Below are 18,353 nucleotides of genomic sequence, written 5' to 3'. Positions count from 1 at the left end.
TCTGGTTTGACTCGTGTTTGGGAAAATGGTCATATGTGCACTGATGCAGTCTGTGTGACCACACAGGGCAAATGGTCAAAGCGTTCTTCCTGTTCTCTGTGAGAGCCTGAGAAGCAGCGTGATGCCATGTTGCTTGCAGATCTGGTTTCTTCCACGGTGCTCAGTGGCCCAGCAGAACCGGTTTTGATGTACCTTGGTGAAGTGTCCATGTTTCCATAACTAAATCGTGTCGTGACCTGCATGTGGAAATGTCCTTTCAATGAGCACAAACTGAAGCCAATGTCTGTTGATCTTTATCACTGAAGTCTTGGTGCCCTGGCTAAGAATAGCCATTCACACACACTGCAAGTGATGACCAGATGTCAGAGGCAAGAGGAATGGGATCCGATTGGGTGAAACAACCTTTTCCCCTCTTTCTGGAATGTTTCGATCATGTTTCTCTTGTATATCTAAACATGGCTCAGACGCTGGCCCGGAGTTTGGTTTAATGGTGCATTTTCCTACAACACAAGCCTATGGACTTTTTTTATTTTTTTTTTATTTTTTTTTTTTAATATGATGTGGTGATTTTCTTTTTTGAGACGTGTTTCCACATTATGTTTGCAATAGGATCACAGCTGCATTTCAACTCGGATGGGATCAGAAGCAAGAGTACTTGCACAGATTAACATGTATTGCTGACCCAAATGCAACCACAGACTGCGCTTGGAAGCGTGACATCAGGAAAGTGTTGCGTTAGTGCCGGACCTGTAAAAGATCCGACAAGGTTGTTGGGTAGAATGGGATTGACCCCCTCTGTGCCTGGACAGTGTCCTCCATATTCTCTATAGACCCCACAGCCTTCTGGCATCAACATTCACGCAGACTGGAGTTAATTCTTGCCATTCACCAGCTGAAGATCACTAAAGACCAGTTATGTATTTTTGTTCACGTGCTTTCCAGTCGACTTTTTCTGTTACTCATGCTGGTCTGCAGTGGAGCGGAGAACGTAACCATGGAGAACGTAACCATGGAGAACTTGTTGAGGTTTCCACAGGGATGCAGCTGCTATGCTATTTAGAATAATCAGGTTTCGTCCAGCTTTAAAATATACAAATGTGTTTAGGCGCGGGGCGGTTTGGCCGTCGAATCTGGAATATGGTACGATCTTTGTCTGCTCAGGAAACTGTAGGTTCTTCAAAGTGATTATTATATTATTATGCGTGTTTATCCACTTGATTTGACAGCATTGATGCCATTTTAAGAGCCATAACCTTAACCCATATCCAAGAGGATACGTTGGTGTTTGTCGAAACAGGTCAGAGGTGTGTGTCATCAGGAGCAGATTTGTACATAAAATAGCGAAATTTTATGCAGGTCTTTGTAACCTGCCATTTTACGACCCTGGTGTAGCTACTAGGCGCCATTTTTGTTTCTGCTGTGGATGATGTTAATCTTAGTTTGTCTATTTCCAATAAAAATGTAATACTCATTTGTCACGCATCTACACCGAATGGGAAAACGTATGTGGAGTGAGGGTGAGTTAGGATTTGGATCATGTCCTAATTTTGTGAGTTTATGCCTGGAAGTCTTGGCCACCCTTAACATTTTGGTGTTATTTGGGTAATAAAATTACATCTCTGCATATCTTTTTAGCTGTAAGTGTAATATCTATTTCAAAGTGCATTTGGAGCCATGAAATGGAGCCAGAAATAATGCAATTCTGCATGCCACCAAATCACACGTTTAGCAGCACGTCAACATGCAATTTTACATCCACCATGAGCGCATGTTTTCCCAGGAAAGGCGTTACAGTTGAGTCCTTAATGTCGTACGCATGGATTTCGCTCCTTATCCCCTTATCTATCGGTCCGGGTCAGCAGAGATGAATCACCGTTTTGGGTCGGGACCCCGGTCCTCATTTTCTGTCGCTGTGCATTGCAGAGGCCAGCAAGCTGGTGATGTCCTATGTGGCAGCAGTGTGTGGAAAAGGGCAAGAGGTCAACAAAGTGAAGGAGCAGCTCCTGCAATCCAACCCAGTGCTGGAGGGTGAGTTCCAGTTCATTCAGTCTCACCCGTACTAAGCGACACTTTATTTGCCGTTTTACTCAAAAACAGGTACGTGTCCCATTCTTTAATGTTCACGTGTTGCTTCTTGCTTTCGTTTGAGAGACATACACACATTTACAGGAGAGAGAGCAACGCTTAAGGTTGGCGCACAAGGACAGCGATTTTAGAAGGTGTCTGTAGAACATTTCAGGGAATTAAGGGCCTTGCTCAAAGGCCCAGCAGAAAAGTGACTATTCTGCCGAGGACGTGATTCGAACCCACGACCTTCCAGTTACAAAAACGGAGGCCGTAACCCTCTGAGCTACAAGCTGCTAAGTTGTTACCCATGTAAAATCAGAACTGGATGAAAATTCCTGTGATGCTGAGACAGTGTGGCTTAATGACCTTGTGTGACCCCCCCCCCCCCCCCCCCCCAATCATTTCAGCTTTTGGAAATGCCAAAACTGTGAGGAATGACAACTCATCTCGTTTTGTGAGTATTTGCCTTCATGTCTGTTTTAATCAAATGACAGTCGTGTGTGTGTGTGTGTGTGTGTGTGTGTGTGTGTGTGTGTGTGTGTGTGTGTGTGTGTGTGTGGAAATGGTTTCTCTTCCAAAAGTCTCCCCAACACAGACTTCTGTTGACAGTATAAACCCCCCCCCCCCCCCCCCCCCATCATCTTAAAATGGTAAATATTTTACTGCCTATGTTTGTGTGTCCATGGCGTGTCTTGCTGTCTGTCTGCGGTGTGGGTGTATACTGTGGGTCAGGTATATGCAAACCTTAGTTAGATTCATCTTTCAAGGTGCCTGCTTTCCCTAATTATAAGGAAAGAATGATTTTCATGTTGTGTAACGACACGGTTTTTTACCGTATTGGGTGTAGCCTGGTTTTCCCCTGCTGTCATTTGGCAGATGAGCCATAACATATTCCAGGATTTTTTTTTTCTCTTCATGCATTGTTTAGTGACTTAATATCATCTTTTGACATTGCAGAGAGCTATTACTTTCTGGAAAATAACACACCGGCCACAAATGAAATTTCAGCTTGATGTAACGTTTTGGCCGCAGCTTGTGACGGTCTGCCAGCTCTGTATTTAGCATATGAGTGCTGATCAGCGGCTTCGTCTCTGTGCTGCTGCCTAGGAAGGTCCCTTAGGGAAACCCTGGGAAGGTGTCTGGCCCTGCAGCCACATGCTTTTGGCTTCAGAACACTGGAGCTTTGTGCTATTAAGATTAAGCGGGATAAGCCGTCCGAGCAGCGCACTGCAAACCGCAGGGAAGCAGCAGGAAAGTTTGGGCAAACATTTTTAAAAAGGATGTGACCCAGTTTTCCTTACGATTCCTTTGACCTGTGATTGGCTTCACACAAACTTAAAATGTCATTGCTGTGCTTTTGAACACTTGATAACAACTAACATTGTTAGTCTCTTTTCATAAATCTCTAAGCTTTTACTTGGGGAGTCTGCTTTTCATTTAAAAGAATGAGAACTCATTATTTAAACTAGTATGCATTTAATGGGGGGGGGGGGTGATGGTCTTGGGTGAAATCCTTGAGACTCAGAATTCAATGTGCTTGTGAAATTGCTTTAATCTATATTTAGCCTCCGCGTGGAAAATTTTCCGGTAGGTTCAGCTGGTGGGGGAACCCCCGATCTTCGATTGTGAAATCCTGTCCTTTAATGGGATCCCCCTTCAACACCAGAATATTGGCGTCCACCTGCTCCCGATACTGGACACTTCTTCATTGAATGCTTGGAAGCGGTAGACAAAATACTGGCATGCATATGGTCAGATGGACGATCTGCTGGATCATGAGTGTATCGGCCCATCCGTAATGTTATATGCTGTTTAAAATGGCAGATGGTGTGTTGCTTTCACCTTTAAATACTGGTATCTGCCTATGATGGCCTGCATCCCTCTCAGTAGCGGTTTTGCTGTTAGACGACCTCCATCATGAATAGAATCGAACATGCTGCTCAACACTGGCTTTACTGTTGGCCGTTCCTACTCAGGCGGGGGAGGGAAGCGCAGGTCTCGTACGGTAGCGCATTACACCATCGGAAACCTATTCGTGAGCGCAGCCAGCTTTGTGTCTGCGTGTGCGCCTGGAAACGAAATCCCAGAACTTGGATGGAAAACTCCCTGCCTTGCACTGTCGATTCCCAGCCTCATCCAGAAATATGAGATGTAGCTGAAAGCCGCCCCCACCCTCATGGAACGGGCGGTGATCCAGAGGTGTGCGTGGGGGCACATGCAGCTTCTAATCATGCTCCTCCATTCATGCACTTTTTGCATGGGCAAGGATGCGACACCCCCTTTAATTTAAACTGCTCTGCTGTTAAAATGCCACTCTGCATGTTTCCATTTAAGCACGAATTATCCTGAATTTATCTCCACAGGGGAAGTACATGGACATTGAGTTCGACTTCAAAGGAGACCCTTTGGGTGGTGTCATCAGCAACTGTGAGTATAATGGAATGGAATGACTTGGTCCACATCTCCAGTGTCTTATATTCATGCGGAAAGCGAAAATTCTATTGCTGATGTTTTGGACTGGCATCAATCGAAGAGGTATCCACGTTTGTCGGCCAATTCCAAAATGCATCATTAATTAAATGTAACATTACCATAATTTTTTTTTGCTTTTATTAAATTGGCTGCCATTGTGCCAGTGTGTAATGAAACACTACTGACAAGGGCTTCCAAAGCTAAATTCTGTTTTGTCTGTGCGGGGGGGGGGGGGGGGGGGGGGTATTTAGTCCTTACCCTCTGCTGAGTCAAGCATTCTTTGTGAGGCAGAAAAAGGTCACAGACCAGAGGCGTCTGTCAGCCATAGAAAATGCAGAACCGGTCGCGTGGGTAAAACATGCAGGCCCTGCCCTCCTCTCCGTCCCCCATCCGGCCCCCCGTCCACAGGCTCTGGACGATACCGTGCTGCCCATTGTCCAGCCGTTTTTCATCTCTATGCAAATGCGAGTGCTTAGTGTCGCCATCGTGACCGAGTTGGAGGATTGTAAATTTGCACACACTGTATGCTTTTCGCAGAAGTGTATTTATGTGAGCATTTGTTCCAAGGACGGCAAGCATGACCCCTTGCAAAGACTGTGCTCACTGGCCGGTCCTGTGCGAGTCAGATGTTTCCTCCATAGGTCCCTGTGTCAATCAGGAGAATAGGAATAGGGTGCCCCCCCCCCCCCCAGTGTCATTCACTTTGTCCTTCATATTTCTGTTTTCCTTTTGCAGTATTAACCTGCTTATTTTCTTTACAGTTTGCTGCATGTGTGACTGACTTGTACAGTGATTCTGCTAAATCCCACTGCAAAAGCTACTCTTCCTAATCGTCTATGGTGAAAATGTCCTGTTGTGTGATTAGGGGAAAAGCACAGCTTTTTAGTTCCGTTATTTATTATCGTTATTAAAAGTCGTCACCTACTAGTAAATTATGTCACTGTGGGCTTTAGAGTGGTGCAGCTGTGCTTCTCAGACACCTGCTCAGTGCGTCTGCAGCTGGCGAGTCCTGGCCAGTCTGTTTCTACAAAGTGGCTCCTGTTTCTCTGTTCGCTGTGTTTACAGCATGGCTGCTCTCTCCAGTGCTCTCTATCTTGGGCTTTTCCTGCTGTTATAAAATGCTGCAAACATGCAAGAACACTTGTGGTCGGAAAGCAGGGTCATCCAGCATCCAGTACCCCTGGAACAGCTGGGGTTAAAGGCCTTGCAAAGGGGCCCAGTAAGGATACGATCACTCTGTCAGACATGGGATTCAGGCCCGTGAACACAGGCCTAGATCCTATAACCTCCTGAGCTAAACACCACCCGCAAACAGCAGTTGTAGTTAAGAGAAAAGAACTAAGTTTCACTTGTGCAAAGTAGTGACCCCATGTCTGAACTGCTCAAAGGAACAAAAGGTGATGGGTCGGCACAGAATCTCCCTCAGGGGGTGGGATCCTTGGACATCTGCATCCAATCGGTCCTGTGGAGTGGATCATGTGATCCAAAGAGAGAGGAGTCCATACACACACAAGCACCCGCAGCAGGACAATAGCAAGAGGGGGGCCCTTTGTCCCTAAATGCTGACTACAAGTGCACAACAAGGCTGAACAGCAGCCAAGGACAAGCTAGGGAGTAGCTCTCTTTAGAGTTGCTGCGTTATTTATGAAGCGCTTCCTAAGGGCTGTCTAGCTGTGACTACCACTGGAGATGGGTGAGCAGTGGGTGTAGTCCTTTGGGTGTAGTCCCTCACACAGACCTGTGTGTCCAACAAAGAGGTGAAATGATTAGGCTCTTGTTGGCCGGCTAAACCCTGAATCACGAGATTGTCAACCCACTGTCCTTTGGTCTCTTGTAAGACTGTTCAATACCCCAGTAGGCTCTGGTCCCCCTGAGGCCTGATTTTTGGGTTTAGTTCATTAGCTTTAGGCAGTAGGCATTGTGTGGACTTTCAGCATGACTTGTCATCCTGCTGGTGAACCCTTGGCAGATGATCCATTTTCCATGGTGGTAGCCTAGTGATGAAGGTAGTCGACTTCAGCCAACTTAAAAACCTTAGCAGCTTTATGCCCAGCTATGCTAAATCGCAGTAAGCACTGCAAGCTTTTCTCAATGACACTGTCTCAATGTGATACCATTACAGATCTCTTGGAGAAGTCGCGAGTGGTCAAGCAACCCAGAGGAGAGAGGAATTTCCACATCTTCTACCAGCTCCTCTCAGGCGCTTCTGAGGACACCCTGAGTGAGTCACCATCAAGCCATCAACCTTGACCATCAACCAGCTGTATAATTCAGAGAGCCCATATTCACTAGCTACGCCCAGCTCCTTCCAAATATGTTGGGTGTGGACATCAGGATCTGTGATGTAATCAGTGCATTGAACCCAGTTTGTTTCGGTCTGGGACGAGTCTTTCAGCATTTTTCTCATCTGGGACCTGTGATTTTTTTTTTTGTTTCTTACGCCAGTCTGTGGTCCATGGAACCTCTTTATAAAGCGTGAAATGAATTTAGGGTTAAATGTTGTGTTGGGCGTGTGCACGTTATGGTACATCTGTTATGCATCACACTTTAACCAAACTGTTGGCTAATCAAAAAGGATTCTGAGTGATCTAAAGTCGGCTGGTATGCAGGACTTTGCATCAACTCCTTTCTTAGTATATCAGGAAATTCATATTTTAAATCATGCTCTCAGTTATTGGGATTCTTTTTTATGGGCTCTAGTAATATGCTTTAATTTGATTGGATGATACTGAATATGAACCTCCAATGGAAGGACCTGAACAATCTCATCGCTGCCAATCAGCAGCCTGCTCTGTGCAGCTATTAATCTTAACTGGATATTAGTCTCGGTTCAGAGATTTGTGGAGGTACTCATTTGATGTTTCCACATTGAGTTCGGCTCATGAGGTGGACTGTAACTGTAGCTGTTGTAGCCATAGAAACAGGCCTGGAACTATTTAGGCAAATGCAGTTTGGGTGGAATGACCACCCAATACATGATGCAAATCCTCTGGATTGCATATCTTCCTATCATGGCCACGTTCTCCTCATTTCTCCAGAGGACATAGATGTTGGTAGATACCGGGCAGTGGTTAGTCCTATCATTGGTCCTATTATAAGGGTGAAATGAATGGATTGATTCAAAATACATGAATCAAGTTTGGTTTGAGCTTGGAACAAAAATTGTGCTGGATCCTGTTCTCCAGGTCCATGATTTGATGGATGTCACCCTCCCACCCAATGTTTGAATCTCTCTGATTGTGTCTCTCGTACCTCAGGAACCCTGAAGCTGGACAGGGACCTAGGCAAGTACAATTATCTGAGCCTGGACTCTGCCTCCGTCAACGGACTGGATGACGCGGCCAACTTCCGGACTGTCAGGGTGAGTCCTGAGATGTGGCCTTGTCATCTAAAAAAATTGCAATAGAACAATTAAAGCTTGTAGGAGGATCTTTCAGGTTGGCCTTCCTCAGCATGGATATCTCAGTGAAGTCTTAAATGGCCATGTCTGTTAGGAATCTTTTTGCCTTCTATATAGTGTGTATAGCAAGTATCCAGCAGCAGGAGGATTTCTGGGTAATTTTGATCCTTGGGGTAACAGGCATGAGTTCCGTTTGTTTTAGAATTTTGAAGATTTAATAATAATCTGCACAGCTCATTCTACATCCTTAACCCTTTAAAAAAAGAAAAAGAAACCGAACTGATTTATTGAAGCGTACCGTAGCAGAGTCTGCCGGTAGTGTTTATTGGGTTCACAGGATACCTGAACCCTTTTATCCAATCAGGAGCATTCTTGTCGGTAAAAACAAGCCCATTGGTTCAATGAGACGTAGCATTGTACTGAGAGCCCCACAGTCACATAGCACCTGCTGTCCAAACGGATGTTGGGGGGTGGAGTTAAGGGCCTGTCAGGTAACAGCTGAACTTCGTCCCCATCCTGGTTCCTGCTTGCAGTGCTGCGGTTTCCATGCACTTCCTCTCTATATGGTCATAGTGCAGCTGCTGCGCCAGATGGGCGCTGCTGCTCAGCGCCGCGCATCCTGTTCTGCTCCCGCCGCCAGCTCCGCCGTTCAACGCGGGTTTTTCTCAAGCTCACGCTTAATACAAACACTTAAGTGTGAGAACAAAGCTCTCGCTGGAGAAAACGAATGCAGTCAGTGAAGGCATGTCAAGGTGGGACATGTAGTGTTTGAACAAATTGTGTTGAAAGGCAGTCAAAATGCAAGGGAAGTAGACTTGTTGAAATCTTCTGAAAAATTGGCTGAAAAAGTGCGTGCCAACTATGCACCGAAATGCAGATTTAATGGTCGCACGCTTTTCGTGGGTCATTAAGCGTGTGGCTGGATGTTTTAGTAAACCTTCACACTGATCCGTAAACATTCAGTTTTGCATATTCTTGCATATTTGCAGCAAATAGAGTAAGACCTTTCTGGTCCAACACTAGGGACACAGTGGCCTGGGATTTAGACGCTGTCAAAGTTCAGACCTGATTTTCACATCCCCGTCCAGTCCTGGGCTCTCTCCTCGAAGAGCGATCGCGGATACGTCTTGGATACGATGCATTTCCATACAACCCTTCTGGGTTCTGCTCATCTGAAACTGTAAATTACCCGCGGCATGCTCTTCCCATCAGGCTTACTGGCCGGTGTGAGGCAGGCAGACATGCATGCATACATACATACACACAGACCTGTATTCTTATGTTTGTGTACATTCTGTACAGACTGTCCTTTCTTAACCCTAATCCCAACGATGACAACCTTAACCCCTACCCAGCCCTAACCTTAACCATAAGTAACCAACAAAAATACTTTTGGCATTTATAGTTTTTTAATTTTATAAAATTGAGTTTCCCCTTGTGAGGACTGAAAAGCTGGGCCTCTCCACAACATGAAAATAAGTTTTTTTTTTTTTTTTTTTTTTTTTTTTTTTTTTATTACATCGTGGGAACATTTGGTCCCCACAATGTAATATATACATGACTCACACACATACACACACAGACACAGGGGTTCCACTACAGATTTTGGCCCCCAAGAAAGCATATCATATTGGGCCAGCAACCCAGACCAATCTAATTGTCCCAAATATTTTAAGCCCTCTGTCATTCAAGGGTCCTTGGAATTGTCCCATGCCTCCCCCATGCCAACTCGACCCCCATGCATGGTCAGACATCTTGGTTGCCTGTATATCTTTCTCGAACACATCTTCTACTTGCGTTACATCCCACCTTTGAGTGAAAACCAAACAAATATCTCTCCCAGAGAACTGTACGGCCTGATCTTCTTTAATTCATTCATTCATTTCCAAAGCATCCATGTTCAGATCTCAAATTGATCTGAACAACAAAAAATGTCAAAAAACAAGTCTTTTGATAGACGCCTCCACCGCTCTGCCTTCTCCCCCCAGAACGCCATGCAGATCGTGGGCTTCATGGAGGATGAGGTGCAGTCAGTGCTGGAGCTGGTGGCCGCAATACTCAAGCTGGGAAATATCGAGTTCAAGCCAGAGTCGCGCGTCAATGGCTTCGACGAGAGCCGTGTCAAGGACAAGAATGGTGAGGCCATGCCAGCACTGGTCAAATGAAAAGCCTGCTTCCATGGGTCACCTCAACACATTTAATTTATTTTCCGTATTTTAATTGTGGTTGATGTTTGAGTACATTTAGGGTCTATGAATGATCCAAACCATAAACTGATTTATTTTTTTTTTGCTGTGTATTCTCCAGCATACTCCAAAGGATATATTTACTTCAAATACTGAACACACATTTTACTAGTTTATTACTCACTTACCTAGTTAACCGCTACTGCCACCTAATGGCACGTGCTAGCCATAATTTTGTATCCTGGATTAAACGGCTTAAAATGCCCCAGGAATCTGCATATAAAGAAAATGTATGATTATGTAAACTATACTTAACTGTACTAAGATTAATGTCTGAAATTTGTGGCTTCAGCATTAGAAGGCAATCATGCATTGTAGCACATTGCACGATGATTGCGGCGCAGTGCGTTTCTGCTGCCGATACGTCTTCATGTTTTTCTGCTGGTGTGCAGACCTGAAGGAGATGTGCGAACTGATGGGAATCGAGCAGGCAGCCCTGGAGAGAGCCTTCAGCTTCCGGACCGTGGAGGCCAGAACGGACAAGGTGTCCACCACCCTCAATGTGGCCCAGGTGACAGTGTCTCACTTTCTGCCATTTTTCTTCTCGTTTGTGTCCGTCCTTCCGCGCCCCCCACCCCCCCCCCCCCTCCAGCTCTCAGTCCTGAGGTTTACACAGGAGTCAGCAGTTCATGTCCTTCCTGTTCCGATGGTTTAAAAACAGAATTGTTGGCCATTATTGTTACTCATTTTGATGGCCTGGTGCTCAGTTGGCGATTCCAGAAACTTGTAGAAAGCTGCCCATTACAAACATCCTGCCCGATAAAACAAACACCCAGGCTAAAAGAGGAAGCAAAGTCAGTCTCCAGCCATAGAAAGCAAGCTAATGTCACACTGTGACTTATAAGTGCACTGTATCCGAGTGCTACCAGGATGTGCAGTTCTTGGTCCATGAGAACAAGCACCTTGTTGTAGGAAAGATCTGGTTTTGACCCAAGACTTGGCTTCTCCCTGACGCTGGGATCAGTTCGCCAGATAAAAGATGAAAGTATGCCTGTAGGAGACATCTCTCAGCCTGCAAAGGGCAAGGCCCTGTCATTCATGGGTGGGTGGGTGGATGGATGGATGGATGGATGGATGGGCAGCGTTACCTTTGTATTCTTACAATTTGTCCAAGATTTCCTAGGGGTTACTGTGTATTGGGAATAGTAGACATTTTTCCAAGAAAGGCATTTACTCTGTGTTTACAGGCCTACTACGCTCGTGATGCCCTGGCCAAAAACCTCTACAGTCGACTGTTTAGCTGGTTGGTGGCTCGGATCAACGAGAGCATCAAGGTGAGACCTAATCTATGGAGAGGGCAGGTCTGTATGGACTGGCGTGGGAGTGATTTAGGGGTGTGCCGTCAGGACAGTGCCACACCAAACTCCTGTCTGGTTTGATGTTAAAGTAGGAACAGACACTATTTTGGGGTTTCCAGTTTGAAGAAGAGTGATGCATTACTGCAGATGCTTCTGGATGATATGTAATGATCTCTCCCTGGTCTGACAGGCACAATTTAAAGCACGCAAGAAAGTGATGGGGGTTCTCGACATATACGGCTTTGAGATTTTTGAGGTAAGTGTGACATGTTTACTTCCGGATTGGTTGGTAAGCGCCTGCTCTCATTGGTCGAATCCAGCACCTGAGTCACTTAGTCTGGAACAGAGTGTTGCACTGCCCTTCAAGTTAGCATATGGTTTGGATCTTTTGTGAAGTGGCAGCAGTACTCATTTCTGTAGCCCTGTGGTAGAGGCGGCTGATTGCAGTAGCTGTTGTGAATGTACATTGGAGATGTTCTCAGGAGAGCAAGCGAGCGATCCAGGCTCTGTTCACTCGCTGCTGAAGGCCTTCAGTGGGGAGTTTGCTACTGAGGTTAAGGCCAGCCTTGACTTTGCAAGTGAAGCAGGAAAAGGCAGGCTCACTGTCCCATGAAGACGCCTCAGCTCTTTGCACGTCCAGCTGGAAGGCAGCTGTCTGCTAGCCGCCCTCCCTGCCGCACGGCCGCTCGCGGGCGGATGCGCGAGACCGCCAATCCAGCCCGGATGCTCCTGGCTTTGAGGAAGTCTCCACTGCGTGTCTCTGCAGTGGTGAGCGGGAATCTCTGCGGCGTAGCGGCCGCGGACCTCAGCGGACTTCATGCTCTGTGGCCTGTCACGCTCGGGACTGAGGGTTTCACGGTGCAGAGCAGGCTGAGCCAGCTGTTCCAGACCTGGGTTCCTAGTGAGACACACTCCCCTTCTCATCCAGTCACTCGCACAGCTTTTGGACTGACTACAAAAGAGTGTTATTTTCTTCTTAGAGCTTTAAAATATACAGTGTGATTCTCTGAACTGTTTTAGTGCCTTCATGGCTATGTTACAGGTAACCCCCTGAACAGTTTTATGCTAATGGATGTTACTCAGTTGATTATGTCTCTCTAAGCCATGCAACATGCCCTCTGTGTGTTTTCCTCGTCCAACTAAACGGTGTTTTCATGTGGCTCCAAATGTATTATTTTGAGTAGAAATGTTTGTTCTTGTCGTCGTCCTACTTGGATCCTTGAGCCTGACTAGGATACACGGTTGGAAAATAGATGGATGGTTACAATGGAATATGATGTATTGCTTATCTTAAGTTCTATGTCCCCTCAGTTGGCCCTAATATTTCACAGGATCTAACACTTTCACAAGTTCCTTCAGTGTTGGTTCTGAAAAGCTCACTGTGACTGGCAGTTCAGGTAGACAGGAAGGTTAAGTCATACTTGAGGCAAAACAGTCATCTGTGTTTAGTTTAGTTTAAGAAGTGTGTGGTTTTAGGCTCAGGGTTGCTCTGTGTTGTTGGCAGCGCTTTTCAAAAGTGGCTTCACCAGTAATGGAAAAATCAGCCTCCTCGATCGGCTAGTCTGGGGCTGTAAGAATATAAAAGCTTAATGCGTGTTTGCTGACTGTGCTGTACTCAGCATGAACTGCATCGACCTACATTACACAGTCAGTTTGGGGACGGTGATGAATAGTACAGGTCATTTGATTACCCACCGTGTACAAACATTGCTTCTTGATGGGGTGCTTGGTTTCTTATGCTAAGGAGATGTTACTCTGCAGGTCAAAGGGTATTTGAGCATTGGTGTAATGGTGAGACAGCAGCAATGAGGGCATATCTCCTGAGAATCATCTAATAGTGATTTTAAGACCCTAGCTAAGACCGCAGGTTAGGTTAGGAAGAAGGTGCAGAAGATCTTGTCTTGCATGTTGGCCTCCACTCAGAATGTCTTGGAGACCATTTCTGTCTGTGTGTATTTTGGATGGTCACAGCAAAGGGACCTACATGTTAGTCAGCATGTGCAGATGGTCACGGGAATGTTTTACATTTACACTGTGTGTTTTTATGGAGCATTTAAGCTGTTAGGTCTCTGACTGTGGCCATCTTTAAGATGTACAGAATCTCATTTTGGTCTTTATTGCCACCATCCTAAAACATCCTTTACACTTTTTACTGTAACCGTCTTTACTAAGTTATCACTTATCGTTTTATCCATTTAAGCAGCGTGGTCGCATTGTGAAGCATGACTTGAAAACTCTTTCCCAGCCACTAACCATATCTTTTTCTCCTGAATATCCTTGGTTATTACGCCAGGATAGAGTAAGTACCAAGACCTCGCAGTGGGAATGAGGGCCCGCATGCATCAATTGAGAGTATTAATTCCGTTTTTAATTTAACTCTAACCTGACAATTTACTGCCAGCTAACTCATAGCACACGGAAATGTGTGACTGTGAAATGCACTGCTCCCTGTGCATGTGGATGAGCATGTTGAGGAAGTCTTTTCTGATTGGACTGTGTGACTTCGGTCCACCTCTCTATTGGCTCCTGCTGTGGTCTCTGGTACACGAGGTACAGGACAGGCAAATGGCCATTCTGGAGTGGATTTTGATTCGCCAACATCAAGAACTTGCCTTGTGGCACAGAAGGGCAATATTTCAGTGTACCCACAGGGTGGCACCATTTTTGGAAGTGATTGAAGGGCAAGTCTCGAGCTTCCCGAGTGCCTGATTGCACTAGCTTTATATGTTTGTGAGGAATGGAGGGGTACTGGTTGTTGTCGCCCCCTAGGGAATGGAGGTGCTATTGCAATAAAATTACAAATAACTTGATAAGACGACCAATCATTATTTAAGAGTATTCAGCAGTTGCAAATTTCTGGCCGCAATAGTATTGTTAAGCAATATTTAAATAATTCTTATTCTTCAGGTTTACTCTTAGATATTGTTGTCATTAGGCTTTGGTTTATAAGTTAACAAGGAAGATCTAGTCAACTTGAGTTGTTAAGGTCATTCTAAAAGTGGCCTTAACTTTTAAAGTACAGCATCTCCAATCAGCACCAGGGCCTTGCTTTGGATCCCCTCTGGTGCTTTCAGAAGGTTGTGCTGCTCCATCCCTCATGCTGCTTCTGTCAAAACTCCTCGGTTTTGAACTTCTAACCATGCTGGAGTGTTCTGCTATCCTAACCCAGCACAGCATGATTGATGGCGTGGAAAAGGGTCTACAGGAAATCCTAATGTGGGAGGAAAAAAATCATTTTATTCCCAATTGTTTAGGTTGTCTGTGTGCCATGGATTGCGTGGACTGTGCTGTCTGAGTGCCAGCCAGTGGCATAGTTCTTCCAGTGCCAGGTGTGAGCAGACAGAGCCAGTTCACAGATCAGTGCGCAGGCCTGTGTTTTTAAGGGCTGTTATGGTTACGGGTGTCTAGCCACTAAGGTGTGACTTGCTGCTTTCATTACCGGACAGCCATATTTGTGGCCATGAAGGGTAAAGTATGAGGAAATCGGCTTTCTTCATGTTGCGCTGGTTTATATTTCTGCTCTCTGAAGGTGTCCGGAGCACCTTCCTCACTGATAAATGTAGTTCTCTTAATGTTCTCCAGTACTTTTTTTTAAATGTCTTTCTTTCAAAATAGAATATCACTGGTCATCATGCACTAAACATTACAGCGGTGTTTCCCAATCCAGGCCACAGGGGCCCACAACCAGTCCATGTTTTTGCTCCCTCCGAGCTCCCTGCCAGACGGTCTACCGGGACCTGATAGGGAGCAAATCGTGGGACTGTCTGTGGGTCCCCGAGGACCAGATTGGGAAACACACCACTGGGTTTGTTCATTTTTAGCTTTACCTTTAGCTCAAGACTAGAGGTAGTAAAAAGTGGAGGGAGGTCAGGAATCAGAGGTCTGATCTGCGGAAAGTTGATGGAAAGGACAAGATGACATGTTGGTGTTTGACTAGAACCACACAGGATGCAGTGGTGTTCAGTGGAAGACGGGCGTTACAGTGCCTTTTCTCTGCCCTTCCCTTTTTTTTACAGGACAACAGCTTTGAGCAGTTTATCATCAACTACTGCAATGAAAAGCTGCAGCAGATCTTCATCGAGCTGACGCTGAAGGAGGAGCAGGAGGAGTACGTGCGGGAGGTGAGGTCCTGCCAAGCGCTCGTGCAGTCTTACTCTGGGCCTGCTCACCTTACTCTTCAGCGACTGAGGAACAGCTGTTTCACCTCCTAGGAGATGCTGTAGAATCTCTTGGATTAGCCTTAGTCAATTCTGTCCTCTTTTGGGTAATATCATTATAAACACACGTACTTGCACATGACTACAGATACAGTATGTTTATTTAATTACATATACTGGCTTTCACGTAGCACGTCTCACCGGATGCGCCATTCTATACTCAGTGTCCCATTGGGCATCCTGTCCCTAAAGGCAGTCTGGTGCAGTGCAGGAGCTCATCTTGCCATTCTGCCAGTTTCCTGTCTCCTTTGGCATCAGAGGATAAAAAATGGAGAGAGTGAAGTGGTGAAGTCACCTGTGTTTATAGCAGACAAATCACAGGGTCCCAGCCCACGTCGCTCTCTTAATCGGTCCCATTGTCTTCTCGCTCCTACTCTCCATTTCCGCCCTGTGGTCCGCAGGGATAATCTTTCACTCCAGCAGGGCTAAACAAGCAGTGTAGGCCGAGTCCTGCTTGCTTTCAGACCTCTAAAATATGCACCCAGTGCCTCCCCGACTCCCCCCCAACCGATGTTCCATATCCCTGGACCCCATCCAGAGGAGTGCATGGGAAAATAACACCCCTCAGGAGGCAAGCCGAGGGGGCTTGGGGAAAGGAGCAGGGGCAGAGGAGGAAGAAGGACAAATCAGTAGTGCATTTTACCAGTCTCGTTCTCCAGAATTGCCCCCGGAAAAATCCAGCCATTCACCACCCATCCGCGGTGCTGCTATTCTCGATTCTGATGGCATCCGAGCTGCAGCCAGTGCCAAATGAATTCGGCCTCTGCAGGAGGGTGCTGCTGTAGGCGGCTTCTGACCTAGGGGGCATTGACTCCTTCTCTTTGGAATGTAAACACATGGATGATCTGAGTCTATCCTTAGGGGGGCACATATTCTCTTTGGAAGACAGCTTTAATCAGTCTTACTGATGGAATAGCAATGAACATGACTGAAATTCCTTCACCAAGAAGCTAAAATGGTGGAATGACCTTTCAACATCACGCTGTAAGGACTAGGAAGAGAATTTTATTACTTCAACTGGTGATCTGTCTGTACCTCAGTCCTGAAGAATGAAGGTATCTTTCAGGAAAGTTTTTCTCTCAGTAATTATGTGCCAGAAACATAGGAAGTTGCAGTCTCTCTTCTGTGAATAACCATGCTGTTGCATTTCTAGGGGATAGAGTGGACCAACATCGAATATTTCAACAACGCCATCATCTGTGACCTCATTGAGAATGTGAGTTGGATTTCCTGTCGCTGCATGCTGAACTTGGGGTAGTAAGCTACACATTGGCACTAGACGTGGTAATTCAATTTAACGGGTTAATCTGAACTGCAGGTTTGCTAGTTAACTCTGTGACTGTGGGATACGAAGTCAAACAGAAGGTGGATTTGCTTATAGGTCACATCCCTTGTGATGCTTCCTTGGGAGGAATCATTTGCTTATAGATATTACTGAGCGCCTAGTTGACTGGCATCATAAAATATCATGCTTTGGTATTAGTTGGGATTTCCAAGTACCAGCTCCCATCTGTGTTAATGCTATACATCCTGTACTCAGAATCAGAGTGGGATCCTAGCCATGCTGGACGAGGAGTGCCTGCGGCCTGGAACCGTGACCGATGAGACGTTCCTGGACAAACTCAACACCATCTGCGCTGAGCACCAGCATTTCGAGAGCCGCCTGAGCAAGAACTCAAAGTTCCTCACCGACCACAGCCTGCCCCACAGCTGCTTCCGGATCCAGCATTATGCTGGGAAGGTGACCTGCTCAGGGACACAAAGTGGTTTTGGGAATGGGGTCGAAACTGTCGGAGTGTAGAAGGGCATTAGAGTGACAGTCCTGCAGTTGTGCACGCGCAGTGTTTAGCACTGTGGCCACACAGCTCTGGGACCTGGGTTCAAGTCTCCACCGTGTATGCGGTAGTTTGCATATTCTCCATATGTCGTTGTGGGGTTTCTTCCAGGTACTCCGGTTTCCCCCCATGGTCCAAAAACAGGCTGAGTTTAATTGGAGTTACCAAGTTGCCTGTAGGTACGCATGTGAGTGCATAGTGTATGAGTGTGCCTTGCAATGGGTTGGCACCCCATCCTGGGTTGTTCCCTGCCTTGCACACGTAGCCTCTGCGATAGGCTCCAGACCCTCAGCAACCCTGAATGGGATAAACGGTTACAGAAAATGGATTGATGAAAGATGGTTAGTGACTAGAGACACCCCATGACTTTTATGGGAAGCTAATGTAATCATTATCCTATGTGTCCATTCATCGAGTTGTTCTGATTTGTTGTTTTTCGCATCTCCTGTCTAGGTGCTGTACCGCGTGGAGAGCTTTGTGGACAAGAATAATGACCTCCTGTACCGTGACCTGTCCCAGGCTATGTACAAAGCTAACCACAGTCTGATGAAGCTACTCTTTCCTGAAGGAAACCCTGTCAAGGTCAACCTAAAGAGGCCCCCCACCGCTGGCTTCCAGTTCCGAGCCTCAGTGGGCACACTCATGAAGAACCTGCTGACCAAAAACCCCAACTACATCAGGCAGGTCCATGATTCCCCCAGGGCAGATTGCTGGGACTATCTGCATTAGACTATGGCTAAGATGTTGGGCAGTGGATCAAACACTGTGAAAGGAACATACGGCCTGAAAACTTGAGTACCGATAATTATTTGCCAGCT

The 18,353-nt window shown here is 46.1% G+C and overlaps 1 protein-coding gene across 4 annotated transcripts in view; it reads left to right on the top strand.

Annotated features, from left to right (window-relative positions):
• Positions 1-18,353, top strand: part of myo1b (myosin IB) — a 56,993-nt gene that overhangs the window by 28,037 nt on the left and 10,603 nt on the right. For all 4 annotated transcript variants that reach the window (XM_048978351.1, XM_048978349.1, XM_048978353.1 and 1 more), the window contains exons 5-17: positions 1,924-2,028; positions 2,475-2,521; positions 4,431-4,494; positions 6,662-6,760; positions 7,797-7,900; positions 9,928-10,075; positions 10,578-10,696; positions 11,373-11,459; positions 11,674-11,739; positions 15,500-15,604; positions 16,854-16,916; positions 17,241-17,441; positions 17,989-18,215. In XM_048978351.1, coding sequence (XP_048834308.1) covers positions 1,924-2,028; positions 2,475-2,521; positions 4,431-4,494; positions 6,662-6,760; positions 7,797-7,900; positions 9,928-10,075; positions 10,578-10,696; positions 11,373-11,459; positions 11,674-11,739; positions 15,500-15,604; positions 16,854-16,916; positions 17,241-17,441; positions 17,989-18,215 — 1,435 coding nt within the window. The remainder of the gene's footprint in view (positions 1-1,923; positions 2,029-2,474; positions 2,522-4,430; positions 4,495-6,661; positions 6,761-7,796; positions 7,901-9,927; positions 10,076-10,577; positions 10,697-11,372; positions 11,460-11,673; positions 11,740-15,499; positions 15,605-16,853; positions 16,917-17,240; positions 17,442-17,988; positions 18,216-18,353) is intronic.

This window comes from Brienomyrus brachyistius, chromosome 16, assembly GCF_023856365.1.
Source record: "Brienomyrus brachyistius isolate T26 chromosome 16, BBRACH_0.4, whole genome shotgun sequence".
In the NCBI taxonomy this organism is placed as follows: domain Eukaryota; kingdom Metazoa; phylum Chordata; class Actinopteri; order Osteoglossiformes; family Mormyridae; genus Brienomyrus; species Brienomyrus brachyistius.
The sequence above is the reverse complement of the archived record's forward strand: the minus strand, read 5'-3'. Positions and strand labels throughout refer to the sequence as shown.